The sequence below is a fragment of the Pithys albifrons genome, chromosome 20 (assembly GCF_047495875.1).
Source record: "Pithys albifrons albifrons isolate INPA30051 chromosome 20, PitAlb_v1, whole genome shotgun sequence".
Lineage (NCBI taxonomy): Eukaryota > Metazoa > Chordata > Aves > Passeriformes > Thamnophilidae > Pithys > Pithys albifrons.
In genome coordinates, this window is record NC_092477.1 from 9,582,597 (window position 1) to 9,607,357 (window position 24,761).

At 53.3% G+C, this 24,761-nt stretch overlaps 1 protein-coding gene across 5 annotated transcripts in view; it reads right to left on the reverse strand.

Moving 5' to 3' along the window:
* RALGDS (ral guanine nucleotide dissociation stimulator) overlaps positions 1-24,761 on the reverse strand; it is a 58,931-nt gene that overhangs the window by 18,012 nt on the left and 16,158 nt on the right. For 3 of the 5 annotated variants that reach the window (XM_071574136.1, XM_071574134.1, XM_071574133.1), the window contains exon 1: positions 7,040-7,457. The exons of the other annotated variants lie outside the window; for them this stretch is intronic. In XM_071574136.1, the coding sequence (XP_071430237.1) occupies positions 7,040-7,222 (183 nt within the window). In that variant the 5' untranslated portion in view covers positions 7,223-7,457. Of the gene's footprint in view, positions 1-7,039; positions 7,458-24,761 lie in introns of those variants that run through there. 5 annotated transcript variants of the gene reach the window in all.

The following is a 24,761-nucleotide window of genomic DNA, read 5'->3' on the forward strand; positions in this document are numbered from 1 at the left end:
TTTCACAGCAGGTAAAACACCACGTGGGTGAGCCTGTTCCTCCTGGCCGTGGCACTTTGGTGAGCCAGTACAGACACGCTCCCACCCCAACTTGTCTGTTCCTGCCACCCTGCCCCGTTCATTCCCTGGGATTACCAGCCACAGGGGAGCATCCCTGCAGCTTGCCCTCCCATTTGATAAAATTATTTTGGGGAACACACCACCCTGGGATACGCAAAAAGCTGAAGTGCACGGTGACCATGGGACAGTATGGATGCAAAGAGAGTAGAGGTGCCCACCTTCCTATCCTGGCTCCTTTCCTTTGATGGGTCAAGCCTCAAACAGCCCCATCCTCCCAGAGCTGAGTTTTGCTCAGGAATGTGCTAACATCCATGGGAATGAGGAGTGGGAGAGATGGGAGTTTGTGGAATACCCACTCCCCAAGAAGCACCTCAGGGAATAAGTGTTTGTTATGACACTGGTGTAAGCCATAGCTACGCTCTGAGTCACGCCAGCGCTTCGAGGGAGGGACCAGCCAGGCCTGTCTTCGTGCCAGCTCTCACTGTTGCAACCGGGACTGAATCGAGTAAACCACATTGTCTAGAAACCCAGTAATGCCAGTGACAGTCACCAGCAACGGGCACCGCCAACGCAGGGCTCAGCACGAGCATCTGACCAGCAGAACTGCAGCTGGCACCAAACACACATTAAAAATATCATCAAAAGCAAAGAAAAACCAACATTTGGAGAAAACAAAGGCTGCTCAAAAATGATAAACCAACCCGAGCATTAGTCTTCAGTGATCAGTGGGGTCACAGCATGAGAGGATTGGGGGTGACACCATCAGCCCCAGCTCACACCCCACACATCCTCCAGCTTCTGCTGCTCCAGCACACAGAGCCAGACCTCACCAGCAGGCCACCAACTGAGCCTTTCAGACAGGTGGCTGACCAAAATCCCAAGAGTTTTGGCCTAAACTGGAAGGTGAGGTCTTGAACCCTCCAACCACAGGAAGGTGTGTGCACTTCAGCATCCTCATTTGCTTCCCAGAGCTGAGTTTTTCCCTGCTGCACTTCGCCCAGCTTGGCTGAGCGATGGTTTCCTGGAGTTAGTTCCAAGCCTAAGAGGTGAACCCAAAGCAAACACATCCTCTCACAGACGGGGAGCCTGGGGCAGGCGCTCGGCTTGTGAGTGTCCATGGAGACCCAACCACTGCAAAGAGCAGGGAAAGGGTGCATGGTTTTGCTCCATCACATGAAAAGAAGTTCTGGTAAGACGGGTAGCAAGGCCTTTGAAAAGCAGGTTTCCACACAAGCCCTCGGCTCAGGTGCTGTTGGCTAAAGTGTGGTAAGCAGAAAGCAAAGCCACTCTAAAAATAATGCCTCAGCATTCCAGATGAAGTTGCCTTCGATGAGTTTCCTCTCCAATTTGCCCTGTTTGCAAGTTAGACCAACTCTTTTTCCTTCCCTGTCAAGCCCAAGGACTTGGCTGGTGCCTGGCAGCTGGTGCCATCTTCATGCTGTCTCTGCTGACCCCGGGGGGCACAGGCAGCTGTGCCCACCCACACGTGGGGAGTGGGAAGATGCCCTTTCCCATCCCAGCACGTTTCTGACAGCAGGGCTCATGGAAATACCAACTGTGTAATGAAAACAAACCTGCTGCTGTAGAGCTAAGCAAGTGAAACAGGCCACACCATGTGCCTCTGCCTGTGCTTAATCTCCACTGACATTTAGCTGTCACATAACTACTGACCCTCAGGTAGAGAGAACTTGGCGTTATCTAATGTAAAAGTGCTGCCCTACAAGAACCTGTGCCAACACAGCCCTGGGAATGTAACCAAAAACTGTAGAGATGATTTGCATAACATCGCAAAAACAAACCCAGCAAAATCAGGTGGAGAGCGACTGAGGTTTTGGCTGCTACAGTCACCACTCCACTGCACCGAAGTGGTGTTTGTTCACTGCAGTCCTCACAACCACATGGCCCATGCAGAGATTTAGGAAATGACCTTCCTGAAACCTCTGGGAGAGCTGTTCCCAGGTGTTACAGACAACAAAAGCCCTTCTGCAAACTCCAGATGACCCGTGAGCACAGCTACCCCTGTGCCAGTCTGTGTGCCCAGAGCAGCCCTCACTCCTCTGCAATCCCCTCCCCGTGACTCCCTTCAAACAGCCAACCTGCAAGGCTGGGGAGTGGCTGGGATTACTGGGATTAGCACTCCATGCCAGAGCTCCCTTTCCCTAATGACTCAGGAGCAAAGTCCAAAGGCATCTTTCTTTATTGGAGCTGGGTGAGCAAGGAGGGCTGGGGCTGCTGTGACGTGCAGGTGAGTCCCCACACGGGGAATGAGACAAACTGACAACTCAAGTATCCAAACATGGGGAAGGAGACAAGTGAAGTATCCAAACACCTCGGTCCTTCCCCTGCTGCTGGTTTTCCCAGGCAGGCACACGCTTCAGACAGAGGCTGCCACACAGTTCCAGCATGATGCTCATTAACAGGTGTCCCTGGGCACCACGTCCCCCCTCCTAAGAGCCTCATGCCAGTCTCACCTTTTAGCCTACGGGTGCTTCTCTCTGCAAATCAAAGGTCCCAGAGACCCCCAGAGCAAAGGCACACCTTTGGGACCAGCCACGGGTGCTGCCAGGGGATCTAACCCAGCGCCAGGCACACCAGCAGCACAGGATGAACACATTCATCCCTGGAAGGGATGAGCCCTACAGCTCAACTCTTTCTCCCCAAGGCCCAAGAAGTATTTCAAACCCTGTTCCCCCTCACCCAGACCCCACAGGTGTTGTCCCACCAAAGCAATGCACAAAATCCAACTGGCCACGAGCTGTGCCGGAGCCCCCCGGGCCCCCTGCCAGCAGCTCAGCCAGCTTTGTATCCAAATCCTGCTCCTTAGCAACCACATTTTTTTCCCCCCTCTTGCTGAGTCCGTGGGAGATGAAGAAATATTTGAGAACTGAAACAGCCCTGCTGCAAGGATATATTTAAATAAAAGGAACATGTCCATTTGGAAGCCAGTCATTAGGAGCTCTGGAGATAACAGGGCTAGAGAAAGTGTGAGCAGGGGATACCCAGCCTTTAAATGTGGTCTAGAGTGACCTAAATAAGCTCTCTGCTCCTTCAATTACACATCCCCCCGGGGGACACAGTGGCTGGCAATTAGAGAGCTGTGAAGGGTGATGGAGGAGCCGCTGGTGATGAAGCCCTTCCGATGGCTGCACCAACTCAGGTGGCCCTAAAACCAGTTCGTGCTCTGGCCCTAACTGTGAGATGGTCACAGCCAGCCTTGCTCCCAAACAGTGGAGGGTTCCAGCTGAGCAAGACCCATCCCTGCAGGCATGGCCAGCCTGATGCTCCTTTTGCTCAATCACAACCCAAAATCAGGCATAGGAAAGCAGGGAAATACTCCAACATTGCATTTAGTTGTCCCTGCCTGGTGATCCCACCCTAAGAGCTATAAAACAGAGGGCTGGAGTGGAGCACTACTGTGATCTGAAGCACCTTGAGCTGCAGCACAGGATCTCCTGCCTCCCCCACTGCAGGGAGCCCTGGGAGCAATGCCAAGGCACAGGAGGGGCCTCGAGGGGTATCCCATTCAGCCTGTGAATCAACAAAGATTTCAGTTTCCAGGGCTGCCAGTCTGGTACTAAATCCACTAAAACCTCAGTGAGATCCCACTATGGGGAATCCCAACCCCATGGAAACATGGCATGGCAGCCTCTGAGTAATGCAATTCTTACACACACTTAGAACCCTCTCTTCAGCTTCTCTCTAACCATCTCAAATAATAATAAAAAAATCCCTCCCACCTCTGTTATTGCCACTCTGCAGCAGCCACCAACAATCAGCATCTCAGCCTGCTCCCGGCCTCCCTGCCGGCTCCAAACCTCTCTGGAAGGGAGCCAGAAGGTAGGTCCCCATCCAAGAAATATCAACAGATGATGTTCATCTGGCAAATTGCAAGGGACATATCAGGTTGTGCCTGGGGGAGGAGAACAGGCTGGGAGAAAAGGATCTTATTCCAAGGACACCATAGGAAGCTAAAAGAAAATGGCTTTTAAGAGATGTCCTTGGCCCCTCCCTCCCAGCTGTAAAGAACAAGCACTGACCTCCAAGGCATCTGGGCTGAGCCATTCAAGTTTTCAAGGATACATTTAGCAGCTGAAAATCTAATTGTTCAGAAAACAAACAGAGCCAGAATAGCAAGGACAAGAACTTTTTTTATAAGCGTCAGGCCGGCTTTGTCTAGAGGTTCAGCAACATCAGCTTCATGAAAGTTTCAGTCTGTGTCATCTGCAGTGGTGTTTAGGACATGCTTGGCCAGCAGGACCAGAAGAACTGACACTCACTGCGATCTGGGATGGACTGGAACTGGAAAGGTCAAAGCAAAAGGTCTGCAAAGCTCCTCTGTCGATCCCTCACTTGAGACAGTTTAAATTTTCCATCCCCTGTGGCTGAAATCACGACAAGAACACTTGGCTCAGGTGGCCTCAAAGTGATGCCTGGTGATCAATCCCGTTGCTGCGGGAGACAGGCGAAGTCTTCCCTGCTGACAGGGGCTCAGAACGGAGTAGAGAAATGATCCACGTTCCCTGCAACCTGCCCAGCAGCTTTCCAAGGATCCTCTATTCCCTGTGGGACCAGACTATCCACCCATGAGCTGGCACAGCTCTGCCGAAACCAGCTGTGTCCCAGCATGGGAACACGGTGAGCACAGATCCCTTTGGCAGAGGGTGCAGCACGAGGCTCTCACTGCGGACCTGGGGACCATCCTCAGGGCTTGGCAAAAACACTGATGGTCTCTGGAGGTTTTCCTGTTCAAACCATCTGCCCTCTCCTCTCAGCGTGCATCCTGCAGAGTAACTCTACCCGAGGATCACACATGCCAGGCTCCTGCCACCACAGTTGTCACAACACTGACACTTTTTCCTTTTCCCCAGCTGTGCACTGAACACGCTGGAGTTCATCAGCTCTCTGAGCATCCCAGAGCTGCTCAGGAGGCCACGGGTCACCACACACCCTTCTGAGATGCCCCTTTTCTTGCCATGACTTGCAAAATGGATGGTACAGAGAAAGGAGGAATTTGTCTGCAAGCTGTTCAGGGCTGAGCAATCAGATGCTGGGACTGTGCTCTGATCATTACACAGCACAGACCATGTACAGCCCAGAACAGAAATCTGGGCAAAGACAACTTTCAGAGCAGGTCTGGCTGGCACTTGTGTCTCTGTGCCATGCTTGGGTGAGCAGGGGTTTGCTCAGTGCCAGTGGGGGCCAAGCAAAACCTCCCTCAGTCCTGCTCACTTGTCCTCCATCACCCCAGGATGTTGCCAAACCCTCTCCTGAACCCTGAAGTCTCCTCCAGCCGGGCTGCATGGGGGCTCAGTGGGGTGTGGGGGCTCACATGTGCCAGGCAGGCTCCCCCCTGGGATGAGGAGCAGCACAGCACTCAGCATCGCTGCATCACCCCTCTTTTCCTCCCCCTTGCTCTTGCTCTCCCTGCCAAAAGCGCGGCCCCTGAGCCTCCCGGAGAGCCGCGGCGGGGCTGGACTTCCTGCCAGGCATAACACGAACCAGATGATGTGCTCCAAACGATGTCAGTACGCCCACCCCCAGGAGAGAGAGGCAGGGAGGGGAGAAGGGGGTAAAGCTGGATGGAGCTTTCATGAACTCGCGGCAGAGCTGATGAGCCGCTGCCACCAGGTCGGAGGTGAACTGATACAGCCACACTCTGTGGCTGACCAAGACTTTCCAATCACAGGTCACGGGGTAGGTTGTTTGGCACTGGAAGAAGGAGCCATTGCCCCCCAGAACACGGGCTGCCCTTGGCGGGGGTATCTGCACAGAACTAAAGAGGCTTTAGTGGTTATTGTCCCCACTCCAGTGGGAAGCATCCACAGCAGCACATCTGCAGCGGCTTTAAATCCCAGCAATGCCAGGCTTGCTGACCCTTGCTGGTATTAACCCCTGCACCACCAGCACTGAATGCCAAAACATTCCTGCAGCTGAACTTCTCCTGACACACCGTTTGCACCCCATCAGTGACACTCCCACCACACAATCATCCATTACTAAGATACAAGGTCCAGCTCTGACTCAGATTATTTTGGGTGCCTTCACATACAACTGTCATCAATAAACCACTTGGGCCTCGAGGGGACCATTCCGACTTTGAACCACCCGAGGTCGAATCCAAACAAGCACAAATATGCTACATCCTCCAGGAAAGTCCTCCCAGTGCCCGTAACCTTCCCAGAGGACACTTTTGTGGTTTGGACAAGCCTGAAGGCTTTTACAAGCATCTCAGATCTGAGCAGCCTCCTGCAGCCAAAGTCTCAAATAAAATATTTAAAGCCCCCAGTTTTAACCATCTGCCCCTTTCCCTGAGTGTCTGGAGGGAGAGTGTCTGGTTTCGGCCATCAGAGCTTGGCAGCTGCCTGCAGCCCAGGGCACAGGGGCCCACCACAGAAAAGCCAAGCAAGGGTATCCCTTTATTTAATAAAATGAGACATCTGAAAGTATCTAAGGGGGCCTACAAGAAGGCTGGAGGAGGGATTTTTGAAAGGGCATGTAGCAATAGAACAAGGGAGGATGACTTTAAAATTAAGGAGGGTAGATTCAGATTAAGTATTACAAAGCAATTCTTTCCTGTGAGGGTGGTGAGGCCGCTTCACGTGTTTCCAGAGAAGCTGTGGCTGCCCCATCCCTGAAAGTGTTCAAGGCCAGCTTAGAGAGGGTTTGGAGCAACCTGGTTTAGTGGAAGGTTTCTCTGCCTGTTGCAGGGGGTGTGGAACGAGATTATCTTCAAGGTCCCTTCCAACCCAAACCACTCTATGATTCCATGAAACAAAATTCTATGAAACACTCTATGCGTTTAACAGGCTGCCTACAACGACTCCCTCACCGACCTCGGGGCCAGCTCTGCGCACGCTGCCAGCAAGGCAGAAAACCCCAAACCAAAGTGGGGAGTGCCCCAGGGCGCGCTCCGCGTTTCCCTCCCTGCAGAGGGCTGTGCCCCCCCCCAAATTCCCATCCATCCGCTCCCCGCACTCACCTCCAGCGGGGGCAGGTCGGGGTCGAGCTGCGTGAAGCTGTGCAGCACCACGGGGCTGCTCTCGCCGGCCACCTCCAGCCTGACGCCGCCCCAGAGGCTCCGCGCCCGCCGGCAGCCCTCGAACATCCTCTCGGGGCCGGCGGGGACATGGTGGGGCTGCGGGGCGCGCCGGCGGCTCACCATGGGCAGCTCCGCCGCATCCCCGGCCCCGCGCCCCGCCGCCGGCCCCGCCAGACCCCCGCGATGCCCGGGGAGCCGCAGCGGGGAGCTGGAGGATGCCCGGGGCAGGGGGTGGCGGCAGGCAGCGGGCAGGGGGAGCGGAGCGGTGCCGGAGCGCCCCGCAGCAGCGGGGCAGGCGCCGGGAGCCCGCAGCCGCCCCCGCGCCGAGCCAGCGGGCTGATGTCACGGCGGGGCCGGCTCGGCTGTAAACCAGGCACTGGATTTCCTCCCGCAGCCTCCGCCCGCCCTGGGGGCCGGCCCGGCCCGGCTCGGCCCCCGCAGGGAGGGGGGACGGGGAAATGGGAGGCGTGAAAACCCCCGAGGCCACAGAAAGAGGCGGCGGGCAGCGCGGGGGATGCTCGGGGGGATGCGGGATGGGGCGGGGGCGGGGGTGGTGTGGGCCGGAGCCACAGCTGGGCGGGGGAAACACCGGGGTGTTAACGGGGATGGGAGGGAGCAAAGCCGCGCAGGTGACAGCGGTCCTGAAGAGGATCTTTTGTGTCACCGACTGCTCAAACAGCACCTGGGCTTCACACACCACCACTCAAAGAAAAAAGTACTAAATGCAAGCGCATGAATATTTAAGAGCACGTGTTTTCATCCGAACAGACAAGTTTTATCTCAGCGCATGAGCTCAGCCCCCGCCAACAGTGCTCGCTCAGAGCACTGCCCAGCCCTTGGCTGGCCACAGCTGCGCTTCATGGGGTGAGACGGTCACAGCCCCGCGGGGGCGGCAAGACAGGCAGGCAGCGTCCCCCGGGAGATGAAGGGATGTGTCCAGGGCCCCGCAGCGAGGCAGCGCCGGGACCGAGGTCTGACCTCTTGCCCGTGACAAGCACAGGCAAAGACGGGACCAGGGAACAGGGCACCTGGCTCAGCCCAGCAGGGCCTGAGGGAAAGCCAAAAGGGCCTCGGGGACAGCAGAACTGCAAATCTCACTGTGGAGAACCCCCCCGAGTCTCTGCAATGATGCCAAACCCCTGCAACATAATTTTGTTTTCAGAGGCAAAGAGAAACGGGCAAAACTGTTTGTCATTCATCAGCCCCCTGTGCCGAGCACAGTGTGCTCCTGCTCTTCCCCTTCCCTCCTCACACGCTGCCGAGAAACTGCATCACAGGCTCCGGGCAGTTGCTGCTGACACCACCAAAACCCGGACTTTTATGCCTCAGCTCCTTCCGCAGCTGAAATAACATCAGCCTCCCCCAGGGCCTTCCAGCCCTGCTGCTTTATTTCCAACGAGAACATGGAGCTGAGGCTCACACGTCCAGCTCTGCCCTGGGCACCAGCACCTCCTGCCTGGGCACCAAAGGATTAACAAAGCTGCCAGGGATGTGAGAGGCTTCAAAGTGAAAAGTTTACCAGGCAGGAAGATGAGCCAGGACAACGTGGGCTATTGTCCTGTTTATCTGGAGCCAAAGAGGGTCAAAGGGGACTTCCTGGACACTCTGGGAAAGGGGACCCAGCCCGACACCAAGAACCTTGCACTGCCCAAGGCAGCCCCACACCTTGGAGATGCACTTTTGGGAGTGATGCAGGTTTTAAGAGAAAGATCCAGCCCTGATCACTGCCCAGGTCACCCTGCAGTGCCGGGCAGGTCACCAGAGCTTTCTCTGCTGCAGAAGGACGTGATGATGCTCCATGCAGAGGTGTCCTCAGACCCAGTGACACATCATGCAGCAACCACGTGATGCTGCAAGATGTGCTATGAAACGGGCTGGCGTGCACTGCTTGGCTCAGGACACGCCAAAACTGGAGGCAGTGCCCAGTTCTCCAGCAGGAATCAGTGTTGCCTCTCTGGGCTGTAAAGTCTTTAGGAGGGAGACTCTGCTTTGGTGTTTGAGCCTCAGGGCAGTGTAATCATGGCCCACCACTGGAATTGCCTGGCACTGCTTGAGTGCACATAACAAACAACAGCACCACTCATTTTCACTTGGCAAAACCCTCCAGCTCCATCTGACCTCTATGGAAAGATGCAGCTCTGTTTGATGGGCACTTTTCACCGGTCCCTTGGTTGACCACTAAAGATGGTTTCAGGGGAAAAACACTTCTGATAATGGATACTAAATAATATAAGGCAGGAAGGCAACTGCAAGGGTTTAAAAATAGCCAGTCAGTTTCCTTTCTCCTCTCCTGGGAACCTCCTGGGTCTGAAAAGCAAAACACTCAAAGCGGGGTCAGGAGCCCAAGTTCAGGATGTTTGCTCAGCGTAGCTAACCCCAAACACTCAGCCGTCAGGGGCAAAGCTCTTGAAAATCATGAGATTCAAAACAAATAACTTTTCAGAGCTTCTAATTTGCCTCAGAGCACATAGCCAAAAGGGAACAGGCAGGATCACACCCTCAGGTTTCTTCCCTGAACCCTTGAGGGTCTAGAAACTGTTGCAAAATGCATTTCATTTATGTGCATGTGACTGCAGGGATTTAAGAAAATGATCTGTCTTGGGTGACTCATTAAAAAAATATATTATCAATTTACACTTGGCAAACTCGGCAAAACCCTCACAAGACACTGAGTTTTCTGCATTGATGTCAGCTGTAAATGTCCCATCGACTCTGGCAGGCTCAGAATGGGGTGCTGTGGGAAACTCAGCACTTTGTGTCTTTCCACCACTCTGAAATCAGCACTTGGCTGAATAAAAACCCGCAGGGCCAACACTGGAGCATCTACAGATCACCCACCTCTGCTCCTCTGCCACAGTCTCCAGGTTTCCCTCATGGTCAATAACATGGAGTGGGTAATGCAGAGAGGCTTTTGCAAACTAAGCCAGTTTTCTGGTGTAGGAATCAATGTGGGTGAATCTGTCACGGTCAGGACCTGCAGATTCAGACTTCAGTTAATAAATGGGCTCAGCACAGACACTGAGTTGTCTCTCCCTGACACACAGAGGCTCATACAGGTCTTTGAGAATCCCTCTCAGCTACATCCTCCAGCCTTCCCAGCTCCTGCCCTCCTTTGCTTTCATCTCATTTCTCCACTGCCAAGCTGGGCTTTCCAGCATCTTTCCTACAGGGCAAAACTCCCAGTCACCCAGTTCCTGTGCTCAGTATTGCTGAGGGGTTTCTTTTCCCCCAAGCCACGGGCTGAGCAAGCAAGGCTGCCCACCCCAAAGCACCTCTCAGAAACATTTCCACGGGGGTCGGTGCCTCCTGCGTGGCATTGAGCTGCCTGCAAACCCCTCAGCTCTCCTGCCACCACCCACAGGGCACACACTGGCACTGCCTCGAAAAACCCGTATTTTCTTTGAGCCTCAGTGAACTTACAGATGCCAAGAAGTGAAAACAGCTGAACTCAGCCCTGACCAGAGAAGGCAGGAATCAGTCCCATCACCTCCAGCTGAGCCCCTCTGGAGCATCACACACCTCCAGCTTTGCCTGTTGGAGCAGAGAGGGAACCAGGACCCAAAGCAGCGGCCTCTGACTGGAACTGGGCTGGTTTATGTGGGAGTTGCAACATTACCCGGCCTCTGTCCCAAGCTCTGGCACAGCTCACAAGGCGCATCTGTGTCAGGCTCTAAAATGGAGCCGACAGCACTTCCTTCTATTGTGGGGCTGGGGAAGCCCTTTTGGTTGCTGTTTTTAAGGCATTTTGGAGGAAAAGTGCTACTGGTAGAAAGGAATTATTAGCTCAAGATTAGGCATTAAGTCCTAAATCAAAATTTTTTGGGGCATTCTGATTTTTAAAGACTTTCATTTGTCTCAACTATAAGATTATTTTGTAAGAAATAATATTAGTATAATAATAAACTAGTACTATCTATTCTACTTCAGGACGAGGAAAAACCTCCAAGCTTGTGAAAGGAAAACAATGTCAGTGCTCCATGCAATCTGTACAGAGATGTCAGATTACAGCAACTGCTCCCAAAATTTGGGGACCAACAGATCACAGCCAGACCTCAGGCCTTTGCAGAGCCCATCCTCACTTGCAGTCATGATCAATGCCCCTGTTTGACCAGATTTTAGGGGTGAGCCACTCATCACTTGCCACGGCTTAGAGCAAGCGTGGATTTTTGGAAGTTCTCTGCCAAGTATTTCAGATCCAGTTGGATCACTTGCTCTGCCTCCAGGTTTTGGGCGTTCCTTGGTGCTGTTTCCCAGCAGATCAGGCACTATGAATTCTGTGCTGGCAGGGAGAAAGGCTGGCTCAGGCTCTCCTCCACTTTGTGCCCCTTCTGCCAGGGGCACCTGTTTCCCAGCTGCAGCACCCCCTGCTCTCCACAGCCCCCCATGGGCAGCTACTGATTCAGCCCCGGATTAATTCAGGAGTGCAGCTCCCTCCTCTGTGCCAAACATCCAACACAGCGAGGCAAGCCCCTAATTACTGTCAGTTCCTAGCAGAGGAAGCACACCAAATCCCCGGGCAATTAGGATCTAAAACTCTCCATCCAGCTATTCTGTGTTTCATTTCCTGCAGCCCCTGTGCACAGCTGGGCTATGGCATCTCCTGCCGAGGCTGCCGGCTCCTGATGCTCAGCCATGGCAATGCAATTATTCCACAAGCCTTGGAAACTCAGAATCTTGCAGGAATATTTCTCCTCCATCCTACTCCCTACACTACTCATTTGGCTGTAGTAGAATCAGACAATCACAGACTGGTTTGGATTGGAAGGGATCTCAATGCCCATCCAGTTCCACCCCCTGCCATGGGCAGGGACACCTTCCACCATCCCAGGGTGCTCCAAGCCTTGTCCAACCTGGCCTTGGACACTTCCAGGGATGGGGCAGCCACAGCTTCTCTGACAACCTTTGCCAGAGCCTCACCACCCTCAGAGTAAAGAATTTCTTCCCAATCTCTTATCTAAACCTACCCTCCATCTTCCAGCCCTTCCCCCGTGTCCTGTCACTCCAAGCCCTTGTCCAAAGTCCCTCTCCAGCCTTCTTGGAGCCACTTTAGGCACTGGAAGGGACTGCAAGGTCTCCCCAGAGCCTTCTCTTCTCCAAGCAACTTTTTAAATATTTGAGGATCTTCCATTAGAGCAGCAAGTGACAACACAAACCTCTGTGTTTCAAGCTTTCTGACTTCTAAAAGCTCAGCAGAACATGGCCAGCATGGGGGGTGAGGGAGATCAAGCCACTTTCTTGGAAAGAAGTGACCACAACACACTTTGGGCAGCTTCTGGAGTCCTTCACAGCAAAGCACTGCACAGCATTTACAGTGAAAAGAAATACTCAGGAAAATAAAAGCCAAGATCTAACTATTAAGATATGCCCAGAAAGCCAAAGACAACAGGGCCCATGCTGTGAAAACACCAAGACAGTGGTGCTTACAGTATTTTGCAGGGCACTGGTGGCAGGGGGAGGCAGGGAACTGAGAACCAAAGCTCACCCAGAGCTTGTTGTTTCGAGAGAATCACAAGATACCCAGTGAGTTTTGTTACAGACCATCCCCATGTTGGAAGGAAGCTGCAGCTGCAGCTCTGGGTCACAGTTTTCCCTTTCCACATGCTTTTCCACACCAGCTGTGACACTCTCCGGAGTGCAGAGTTCAGCAAGCATTAAGCTGCTGAAGCCTGACACGCTGCAGACACACCAGAGCTCCTCTGGTAAAGACTATTATTTCTTGAGCTGTTGGTCTTTAAAGGCAGCTTTTATCTCCCTATCACCTTTCTGCCAGAATGTTTCAGTCAGCTCTTTTAACAAATGCCACCTAAGGTGCTTGTAACCAAAAGAAAAACAGGAAAAACACTTTTCTGTGTTGCTTAGCAATCAGTGTGTGATGAGTTCAAGCCTCTCAGGTGCTCTGTTATTGTAATTTCCATCCTTGCTTGCCTGGGTCCTCTACATAACAGTCAGGGAAAGAAAAATCACTGGTAGAAAAGAGGAGGAAGGTTATGAAGCCACAAAAATGTGCAAGGAAAGATGGGAACGGGTGTAGCCCCTGCAGGTAAGGGAAACTCATTTCTGAAATCAAATTGGCCCCTGTCATCTACCACAAAAGTTAAATGACATAGTGAGATTTCATTATATATTGGAAACACACAGCCACCACCTGGGTGGAGAAGAAACAGAGCAAAGCTCTGGCTCTGCTCACCTTTCAGAAACTCATCCAAGGGCAGGCAGTACATTTTTTCCACCCATGACAAACAGCCAAAATGACACGTTCAGCTGAATCGTGTAAAAGGAGAATCTCAGGAACAAGAGGCTCTGGCAACTGATCCACAGAGAAATCCCAGTGGATAACAGCAAGACTCTGCTCGGCAGAGCGCCTGTTCCTGCTCAGCAGCTCCCAGCCCAGCCCAGGCTCCAGCCCTGCTCTCACCTGTGCCCTCCCTGGCTGGCACAGGGGGCTGTGCTGCTGCAGGGAGGTGACAGGTACACCCCCCTCAGCTGTGCCAGACAGACACACAGACAGACACACAGGCAGGGAACTCAGACCAGCCTGTGGGCCCTGTGCTTCAGGCAGCAGAGTGGAAAGGCAGCTTTATTCCAGGTGTCATTCTGCTGGCTCTTCTCCCAGGCCAGAAAATCAGTTGGTTAAAACTTGGTTTTAACAATGCCAAGGTCATGGGTTCAATCCCCTGTGTGGGCCACTGACTTAAGAGTTGGACTCGATGATCCTTGTGGGTCCCTTCCAACTCAGGACAGTCTGTGATTTTGTGAAGGTGGGGAGAGGCTCCCCCCTGCCCTCTGCCTGGTGACAGCTCCTGCCAGCACATGGAGGGCACCACTGAGCACCTGTGCTGTCCGTGGGGACGTGCTCTGACCCCACACTGCTTGTTCTCCCTGGGGACAGGGATGCAGGTTAGTGACTGTGTCACTACCCCAGCACGCTCAGACTCAGCTCCCTGAACCTGACCAGCACCTTTCATTATCCTGTTGCTGGAATGACATGTCTGGACACACGTAGGGGAGGAAATGGTGCCATGGAGCTGCTAAGAAGTCCAAGACAAAAGTGATGCCATAGCACAAGCACAGGGAAGAAGCACACAGGGTTGATCCATTGCACAAGAGTAAATTATGTCCAAAGGTCAGCATAAACAAGGAGCCAAACAGGCTGCAAGGCCCTGGGCTGCAGCTCTGAGCTGATCCAAAGAGCTACAGGTAGGAAAACAAAACAGATTTACAGGTAGTACAAAGACTTATCCCACTATAGGAATAAGGTGGAACAGATTTAAATGCCAGATCCTGGAAATAAGCGAAGCAACAGCAACGTGTCCTCCACACATGAATAACACAAATAAATAACTGAGAATACTTAAACTCAGAAACCCAGTTAAACAGGAACAAAGGCTCTTAAGAGGGGATATGAAAAGGATGTTCCCACAATGGTCCTGTATCTCCTTTGACCGCACAAACATCAGGGAAAGCATAAATCAAACCCCAGACGCGTCGGGAAGCCGCCGGTGAAGCTGCAGGAAAGCTGACTCGATCTGAAGTGAGGAGTGAAACCTTGGAGCCAGGCTCCAGCAGAGGGGAAGAGCTGATGTGATTGAAAGTGAGCAGCCAAGAGAGGAGCCAGCGGGCCTGGAGCAGCCACAGGGATGAGGGAGAGGAGCCGCAGGAGGAGCACGGCGGCAGAGACGTCCAGCAGCTGGACCAGCAGTGAGCACCCCCCGGTGCTGACACCACACAGCTCCTGCCACGTCCTTTGGGCCAAATTCACCTCAGTCTGTGCTGGGACACAGAGAGTGGGCATGAAAATATTTTGTTTTAACAGCCTGAGCACACACTTACTGGTGCTGGCCACGTGAGAGTCAGGAAAAGAGGCTGGCAGGAGCTGGAAAGGGAAAGTTTCATTGCCCAGCCCCAAGCCGAGTATTGCAGAGATGAAACAAACAGTGACATGGCTGAAAAGTCAATTAGGAATTGGAAAAGTCTTTTAGTATTCCCAGGTATTGTTAGACTCTCAGACAAAGGAAGCTTAAAAAAAATTATTTTCCCTTTGGTAATCACCACTTTAAAAGGTTTCCGCTCCGCATTGTTTTAGTGGGGGAAGTTATTCCAGGGCCTCTCTCCACGGCCAGCAGAACTCTTTTTGTTGTGGGTTTTTGATATGGAGGAGCAGTGTTCTCCCAAACAATACTGTATGCTGGTGGCTGAGGGCCAGGTTTATCCCTGGGTTACAGTGGCACAAATATCAACAAACCTGTCGAGTGCCACTGAGTCACACCGTGACACTGAGTCCAGCACTGCTGGCCCTCCCAACCTTCTACCTTCGAGTCCATGATTTATGTTGTTTTTCCTTCAAGTCTTGGCTCTGGGAATCACATTGAGTGCCGAAGAATTTCATTTTTCATTAAAATAAAAAGGTCATCCCATGAGCACTGAAACTACTTGTGTTGCTTCCTATGGGTTTGTGTCTCAAGACTGTTTTCGGTGCCTAAAAATGTACAAACTGAGAATGAAAATGTTTTCGTGGTTAAGTGTTTGTAAGAAGCATCTCCCACGTGGATTTTCTGGTGTCTAATAATACATGAACTCATGGTACAGATGTTTTGGGGCATTTACAAGATTTTTTCCCTCCTCTCAACCATCTCATTTCATCATATTTGCACAGATTTAATTATCTGTGAGCCCTCAGCCAAATGAGTGAAGCAGGCCAGCCGGTTCAGAAGTCATCTGGGGAGAAAGGACACAGGCAGACACCATGGCAGCATGAGCCTTATTTTGGTAGAAAATTAGATTTTAAGCATTTCTGGCTCCCCTAATTGCAGGGAAGCAACGAGGAAACATGACCTGAGCTTCTGCAGGAGGGTCAGGGAGCAGACGGTGAGTGAAACAAGCTGCCCCCGAGGGTCTCACCCCACCTCAGCCAGACTTTCTGCAGCAGTGAGGCCCCATCCTGCCCCAAGGAGCTTCTCCCATGCCATGGCTGACCAATGCCATGGCTGACCAATCCATTCCCTGCATCACTGCAGGGCAGTATTTTCAATCTCAGCAGCCAACGTTAGACCCATATCAATGGCTGATCACCCACTGCTGCTCACACCGCGTGGGGAAGGAGCAGTGTCAGGGTTTCCATTACACGTGGGCACGTGGCTTGGTGGCACGTCAGTGCCACGCTGGTGCCATGTCAGCCAGGCACACTCTGAGTCATCCTTCTGCAGCAGCCAAACCCCGGGGAGCTTCCCTTTCCCACTCCTCACCTCGGACCAGGAGGATATTCACCCCCTGTCTTTTGCAAAGCTCCCTCCCAGAGCAGCCTGGCAGCGAGAGGGCGGGCAGGGGGAATGGTTGGCACTGGAGAGCCCCTGGAAAGGGAGGTTTGTGGTAGGTCTCGGATGGAGTCTGGGCCATGCTGCTGGACTGCCAGCAGCAGCCAGGTCCCTGGCACATGGAGACTGACACCAGAATGCCTGGGGAGGGCTGGGAGGAGCAGTTCCCCCCAGTGGGTGCAGAGGTATCGAGCCTTGTGCACTGCAAAAGGTGGAGCCGCATCCACTTGGCCCGGCCGCCTCCTCCCTTGTGCTTCCCGCATCCCTCCCGCCAAATAGAAAGGGAAATCCGGGATTTTCAGCTGCTTTTCATTCCCTCTTGCTCTGCACACAGCAGGGTGGGGAGGGATTAGTCTCTGCTTCCTGACTCCCCTCAGCTCCAGGGCTAATCCCCCCGGTCAGGGGCTCCCCGACCCACGACCACGATGCTGCCAGACCCCACATTGCTGCAACAGCTGCCTCCCTCCTGGCTCCTGCTGCCCCCAGCACATCTCCCCAGAGCCCCCAGACGTGCCTCCCAGCTGCTCTGCTCGGTCAGCCCAGGCTCTGGCGCCACAAACCACATTTCCCCTCCTTCCTCACTTGGTTGCAGTTTCTAACTTGTGTTTAGTTTCCAGTATGGGAAGTAGAAGTGCTGGGGAGGGCACTGTGATGAAAGAAAAACCCCAGACTCTCAGAGCAATGCCCCAAGGAACCTAAAGGGAGAAGAAAAGGATGAGGAAAAGGGGGTTATTAAGGGGGATTTTTTGAGTGCTCTTTCCTGGCAGGCAGGAGAACAAACCCCATTCTGGGGTCACCAGTGTTACTGGGGTGTTGCTCTGCATTTGTTTCCCTGTCACCAATATCACAGCCAGACACCACCAAGATTGTCACACAACTCATCCCAAACAGCTTCTCAGTATCTCTGAGTGAAGGGCCTGGTCCTGCAGGCTTGAGCCCTGGAGCTCAGAGCCCCCACATTATAAAGGCAGATGACAGCTGTCAGCAGGATGGGATTGGGGATTCCTCACTCCCTGGGCTGCCAGAGGGAGCAAGGACCTGATGGAGTGCTGCTGAGTGCTGCTGCAGCCCCAGCACAGCCCAGAGAAGCAGGAGAGGAGTGAGGATACAGGGCTGAGGAGATGCCTGCATGGGGCTGCACAAGGATGACACCAGAAAATCAACAGATCAGCCTCTGGATGCAAACAGACCTTGATGTTCATAAAGACACTTTAAGACAGGAAATTCCTTACCACAGAGGCACAGAAGAAGATGAGTACCTGAGACACTGCTCAGGTGCATGGAGGTGATGCCCAAAGCCTCAGCTGTGGATCACAACATGAGGGTGCACTCTGGGGCACCAGTGACATGCTGCCAGACACTGTGCATGATGCCACACACATGACTCCAAGAGCTGGGAGTTAAAAATCACCAAGTATCACAAGTTCTGCCCAAACCAAACAGCCAGCCCAGCCTGTTCCTGTACAGCACTGTCACATGACAGAGCAGGCAGGAGGATCTGGGGAGAGCCATCCCATGAGAGCAGTGGAAACAATCCTTCCAGCAATGTTGATGCCACAACAATGCAACTAAAGCACTCCAGGTTCATCACAGACAGAGCAAACACCAAACTGCATCTGGCTGTCCCCTGCCACTCAGCTCTAGTGTTTTACACCTCACATGTCACACTGAAACCACAGATGCTATTTGCATCTAAGCAGCATTTAACAGCCAGCACAGTGACCAAATTGAGCTGTTGCAGGACAGGGCTCCTCTCAGGGTCGTCCCTTAGCATTATTTGAAGCTCCCATGGCTAAATCCAGCCCTATCTGAATGTAGCAGCAGTGCCTATCTGTGCTTGGCAGTGCTTAAACAAAAGCAAATTGCTCCCTTATGCACAGGGACAGCAGCATTCAGCCAGGGGCAGGTCAGGGGGGCTGCTGGAGCCATGTGCTGGCTTTGGAGAGGTGCCAAGAGCCCCCGAGGCACTGCGGTGCTGGCCGAGGAGCAGTGACTGGGTGTGACAGGAGGACCTTTCAGCAACACCTTAGACCACAAGAAGTGGTGCCACCCACCTTTGTGGTGGCAGCCACATCCGAGGGCAGGCAGGGTCCAGCTGAAGGCATTTAACTGCCTGTCAGGAGCACGCCAGGCACACCTCTGCTTCTGTGGTGCCACCCTCAGCTGCTGCACAGCCCGAGGCTCACTGCTGCTGGAAAATGGGGTAATTAATAGGGTCATCCCTGCTGGAGTCCCTGGATGGGAGATGCCCAGGGCTACAGCCATGCTCTGCTGTTACACTTGTGTTACATTTGTGGTTGCGAATGGGGCAAAGACTCCTTTCCCCCCTGTCTGCAGCCTTGTCCTTGGTCCAGCCCTGCTCCAGGATGCAGCATGAGAGGCTGTGCAGAGAAGGGATGAAGCCACAGCCAGGAGACACCCACACCATCTCTCTTAAGGAGGGCAGGATAGCCAGGGCCAAACTGTCCCTGTGCTCTGGCAGAGACCCCAAGCAGGCACCGAGCAACCCGCCTTCAATGGCCTGTACTGTGCCAAACCAGTCAGTAAATGGGATTTGTGTTATGTGACCACACGTGGGCACCGGGCAGCATGGGCAGCACTGGCAGCTCTCACAGCACACTCCTGCAACAGCTGCTCCTGCAGGAGCTGCCCTGGGCCCTGATGCAGTGACAGATGACAGCAAATTGCACTGATGGGTCCTTATGGAATCAAACTGTCAGGAGGCAGCTGCTCCGTGCCCGATCTGCCGGTGTTGGGGTGACCAGGCCTGGGGTGTGGAGATGGAGCCAACCACTGCCAGCAGCACACGGACACCAGGACCTGATTGTGCAGCGGCCTTGGCAGTGCCCAGAGCCACGAGAAATGCTCTGCTGAGTTCCAGGGTCCCCAAGGTATCACAGCATGGAAAGGGAGAGCACAGAGTGAGAAAGCGGAAAGCACAAAGAAGAGATCCCATTTCACTTGAGAAAGGGAAAGTGCAAGAGGCAGAGCCTGTATCTCCTGGGAGATATAAATCTCCAGAGTAAAAGCTGCAAGAGAGGCAAATTCCCACATTGCCCTCAATCTTCAGACAGAGAAGTTAGTGCTGAAGGATGGGATGGAAGAGCAAAGAAACAGAGAAATGCTCTAGGAGGTGACCTTGAACATCAGTTCACATTCTTAGCTAGAGATGGGTTGTAATGCCACCAAAATCAGTGCAGTAATCCTGATATTACTGGCCTGGCACTCCCCTGGCTGTATTTCACTTGTTTATTCAGTGGATGAGCACAGGCACACACAGAGGTGAAGACTCCAGATGCTTTAACACCACTGACTTAAACACAGCAGCATTCAGTGATCCTTTTTCCCATCCCTTTCAAGCAAGTGAAAAGGCTCTGCCATCACACCAACTATTCCCTCCGTGGAGTCTCACTATGGGCTGGAAACAGGGAGTGCCACCACCCCAAAAGCTCCTGGGACAACATCAGCCAGACAGAGGAACAAACCAGAGGGTTCAGTGCCTTGCACATTCACGTGTGCAGCTTGTGGGTTTAGCTGACTTGTGGTGCAGCAGTTTCATACCCTCCCCAGGACTGATATACGCAGCACAGGGGCATGGATGCAGCAGGGGGGTCACACACCATCCTGGGGGCTGTGGGAACACCCCACAGCACTGTGGGAGCCACAGGCAGGCTCAGAGCTGCCCCACACATGGACACCAGGAGCTGGGTGGGCTCAGCACTCAACCTTGCCAGGGCAATTCCCAAAAACCCCAAGACTTCACAGGGTGATCCTAAATTTCTGCCCTTGCAGATGAGAATTCTACCTGGAAATCTTCCTCCATAGTTTCTAGTTTTCTCCAAAGAAACTTGAGTGACGATTTGCCTGAGGGAAAGGGAGAGTTTGGCCAAGAGCAGGGATGGACGGATTTGTTGTTTTTGTCTGTAATTGTGGTCAGGAAACGGTCTTAGTGCTCATTTTCAGCTCCTCCCTCTCGATAACATCTACCATACACAGGCAGTGGAAAAGAAACAGCCTTTGATAGGAACATGACAAAGTTTGATTCACGGCAGCCCTTGGCAGCTGTCGCTTCACCCCCGCGCTGGGCACACGGCGTTACCTGGGACTGGCACCAGCACGCTCCTGACTCCCACCAAAGCCTTCCCAGTCCTGATGGGTGCAGACTGGTGAGCGGCTCTGCCCCAGCATGTTGTCAGCTGGACAAGGGGCTCCAACACCAGCTCAGCCCGTCACCCGCAGCTCGTGGGGAGCGCTGAGCCCCCTGACCCAGCACCCCAAGCACGGGGATTCAGCCTTCCCAGCTTCCCAAGGAAGGTGCGTTCCCAGCTCCTTCACAGTGCCATGAACCATCCCCTCTGTGGGACACGACCCTGGAGCGCCACGCTGGTCCCTCGGGATTCACTGAGCACATCCCTTCACTCCTGGGTGCACAGGAAGGAGGGAATCCCTCGGGATTCACTGAGCACATCCCTTCACTCCTCGGTGCACGGGAAGGAAGGAATCCCTCGGGATTCACTGAGCACATCCCTTCACTCCTCGGTGCACGGGAAGCAACACCACTCCCACCCACTCCCGCAAAGATTAATTAGTTATTTACGCAGCACTCCAAGGCGATACCGGTGCTGCAAACAGGAACAATGAAGCTGGAAATTAGCAGCTCATTACTGATATCCGAAAGTTTTTCTTGTGTGCCAGAGGAAAACGTTTCACCCAGGACACCTGGGCTGCACTCAGCTAAAAAGCTCAACCAAACCAGGTCTCAAATGCGGCAGGGATAAGCCTGTGCTACAGCAAACTTGGGAACGAATCGTTTGTTCCCATCTCCAGCTCCTCCGAGCCTGGCTCTAAGGTCAAACCAAGCTTTTATCTTCTCCTGTATTTCAGTGTGCTGGGAAAAAAATATTAGAGGAATAAATTAGCATTTGAAATGTAATTTAACTAATTAGCTCACTGGAGTGGAAAATATTTGCTAACCACTTTGAAGTCAAGCCGATTGCACTTATAGGGACATCACAGAGGAGAAAGGATGGAGGCAAAGATGGGGAGACCACCAGGACAGGCTCTGGAGGATGCAAGTGCCCAAGTAGGACACTGACATTTTTCTCATGGTCATTTCTCTTCTCACTCCGTAGAGCTGCATTAAGTGTCCAACTCGGAGGCAGCAGTGCTGTAAGAGCCCACGGCTGTGCTGCCATGTACTGGACATTGCAACAAGGGGGTATTTCTCAGCGGTCTTCATGATGACACAGGGCTGGGTCAGCTGCATGGCATCAGCCTGGCATTCCCTGGGATGCGCAGCCGTGAGTGAACCAACTCACCAGGCAGGAGGGATGCGCTGGGACGGCGGAGCAGCAGCAGCATCCCACCACTGTGGGACATCGGTCCCTCCCAACCCTGCGGGCTCCCGCTGGCAGGGAGCGGATATCGCCAATTAAGCTGACAAACAGCGTGCCATAAAGCTCCATCATATCAGGGAACAGCCTGAGATGCCACAAAAAGCCGTTATATCACTTGCAACAGTCTGTTCATTGATTTCCCCATCTCCCAGATATAGAAACTGTTGCTCTTTTATTAGCAAACCTTCGGAAATCCCTCCCCATAATAGCAAGAGAGGGAGCCCGGGCCATTTTGCAACTGCTGTGGCTGAATTATGAAAGGGAGGATTGACAGCCCCTTCGCAAGTCAGACAGGGAGGCAGAAACTGTGTCCTCTGCCCGACATGCACACCACGTTGGGAGTAGCCTGAGGGGGATGCTCCCCTTCCAGCTGGGCACCCACTGAACACGGGCATGAGCTGCCCATGTCTCTCCATCACCTCTAATGTCCACTGCCAGCTGGTGAAATGTTCCCCAAATGAGTGCCAGTCCATTGCTGGGGCAGAACAGTTTTCCAGAATAACAGAAATAGGAGGTGTTGACCCAACAAAATTGCTGTCCTGAGACAACAGGCTTGAATCAGAGGCTCCTGTCTTTTTGGGTGTCTCAACATGGGCTTTGCTGAGCTCTCTTGCTCCTTTTTGAGGCCAAAGCCCTGCTCCACTGGGAACCCAGCCTGAGAGGGGTCAGTTGTGTGCTCAGTGAATGGATCTGCAGCACAAGGAAAGCCCAGTTTTCAAGTCAGGCCTTCCCACAGCTACAGTGTTACTGGTGACGGAGACTGATGGACAGGATCCTGCACAAGAGCCCCAGGTAACACAACACCTAAAATTTTCCCAAACTGTTTGTGTAGTCTCCAAGAAGAGAGGAAATTAGTGAGCCTGAAAGTCCTGAAATAGAGGGGGAAATGCCAGCACGGCTCACTCCCCCTGCCCACACAGACTGGGAAGAGGCAGCAGGGAGATAAGCAGGGACCTGCACTCGCGGGTGGGTGTGAGACACCAAACCCTGCCTGGCTGGGGGAATCTTTCAGCTGTGAATGAGGAGTTTCCCCATCACCCCACAGACAGAAATGCCACTCAGGATTTCCATTCAGCACTTTCCCACCAGCCTGTGTTTTGCAGCAGATGGACTGGCAGCCCCACGGGGGTGTGGGACCTGCTGTGCCCCCACTTTCCAGGAATGGAAAATGGAGCCTCAAAGCAGTGGTTTGTGAGCAAGGAGAGGCAGAGCAGTCCCTAATCCGTCTCCTGCTCACTGGTGCTGCCAGTCAGTGCTCACCCCTGGGGGTCTCATCCTGCTCTGCCCAATGCAGGAAAGGGCAGGTGGTGAAAGCACCAGCAGAGCCCAGAGCTGGGAGAGGTGATCATGACTGGGAAATGTGAAAATGAGGATGCTGGAGACCAACTCCCAGTCTGACCTCCTGGCAGTTCGAGTTTCCACAGGAAAGCACTAACCCTTTCTGTCCTGCACGAAAGCCCCAGCAATAAACTGAGGGCTGGGGACACCTCAATGTTACCAACTGTGACACAATTCCCAGGACTGGCTGTCACCCAGCAGCCTCCACAGGGATAGTAGGAATTGTTAAAAACCCAGCCAACCAAATAAAAATACAGAGCACCAAAGACATTGCACAACTCCCTTAAAAGATTTTTCTTTCCTGCAATAAAAACCAAAAAACCAGGAATACAATAAGCAAGCAGAGGTCTCTAAGCAACCCAGGCCAGGGCATTCCGTGTGTCCAACCCCAGCTGCTGCCCAGGTGAGCCCAGGCCTCCAGCACACGGAGGGAAGCAGGGAAGTCCCCACCTGTGTCGGGCAAACCCTGAGGATCCCCCGCGCTGCAGTAGGGGCCGCAGGGAAATCCAGCACCAGATTGCATGGCTGAGCTGGAATGGATATCGCCTGGCGTAAGCCTTGAGAAACCTGCTGCTTAGAAATCAAGCTAAAGGAGAATAAAGCATCCAACCACTGGTTCACCCGCTTCATTCCATGCTCCAGCCACCTCCCAGCGCCCTCCCTCCTTCCCACCCGTGCTGCAGGAGGCACCTGCCCACCCCCGGCACCCTCCACCAGCTCTGCAGTGGCCGTCACAGGTATCCTCATTAGCGCAGCCACACAGTAGAACCTGGCAAAGCCCCGGGGTGTTTCTAAATATAGGAGGCTCTCTGCAAGTCCCCTGTCCCTGCAGAGACATTTGCAGGCTGCTGAGCCGGGGCTCCCCACCCCTGCTGGGATCCAACAAACCGCCCTGCAGGAAGGTCCTCCCTCCCCCCAGGGCAGCGGGTTGGTTTCTGTACTGTGATTTCACCTCTTTCAGCACACATGATGCTGAAGAGAAGGTTACAGTAATCACGACCTATCAACTGATGGCCATCGTGAAAAGCCAGATTTCAGGCTCCCGCAGTGACACTACACACCCTGAGCACACCAGCAAGAGCAGGGGCTTTCCCACTCCAAAATCAAAGGAAGTTTTGCCTCAAATTTTAACAGCACCTGGATCACACCCAAACACCTTTCACAGGTGGAACACCGACCACACATCACCCACCAGCTCTGGAAAGCATTGCCCCTATTTCAGGTTCTCCAGAGGCTTTATCCTTCCTTACACGGATTCGTAGTGTATTTCTGTGAGGGACAGAGGTGAGGTGACAAGAGCCCTCAGCAGGAATCCCTGACCCACATTGGGAAACCTCCACCTTGGTGCTGCAACCAACACCAATTTTTGCATCGTGGACCAAACCCTGTGCTTGGTTGCAGCTGCAGCAGAGGGAGAGGGCAGGACCGATGGCCACGGACAGTGACACCAGGCAGGGCAGCCACCGAGGTGCGTGGAGGCAGAGCTGAGCTCTGCAGCCCATTGCTGCCTCCCAGGTTTTCACACCCATCATTCCACACTCCAAGGCAGCAGAGCCAGGACACGCAGCAAACACTCCCTTTTGAATCGAGCTACAACACGAGTCTTATTCTACACAG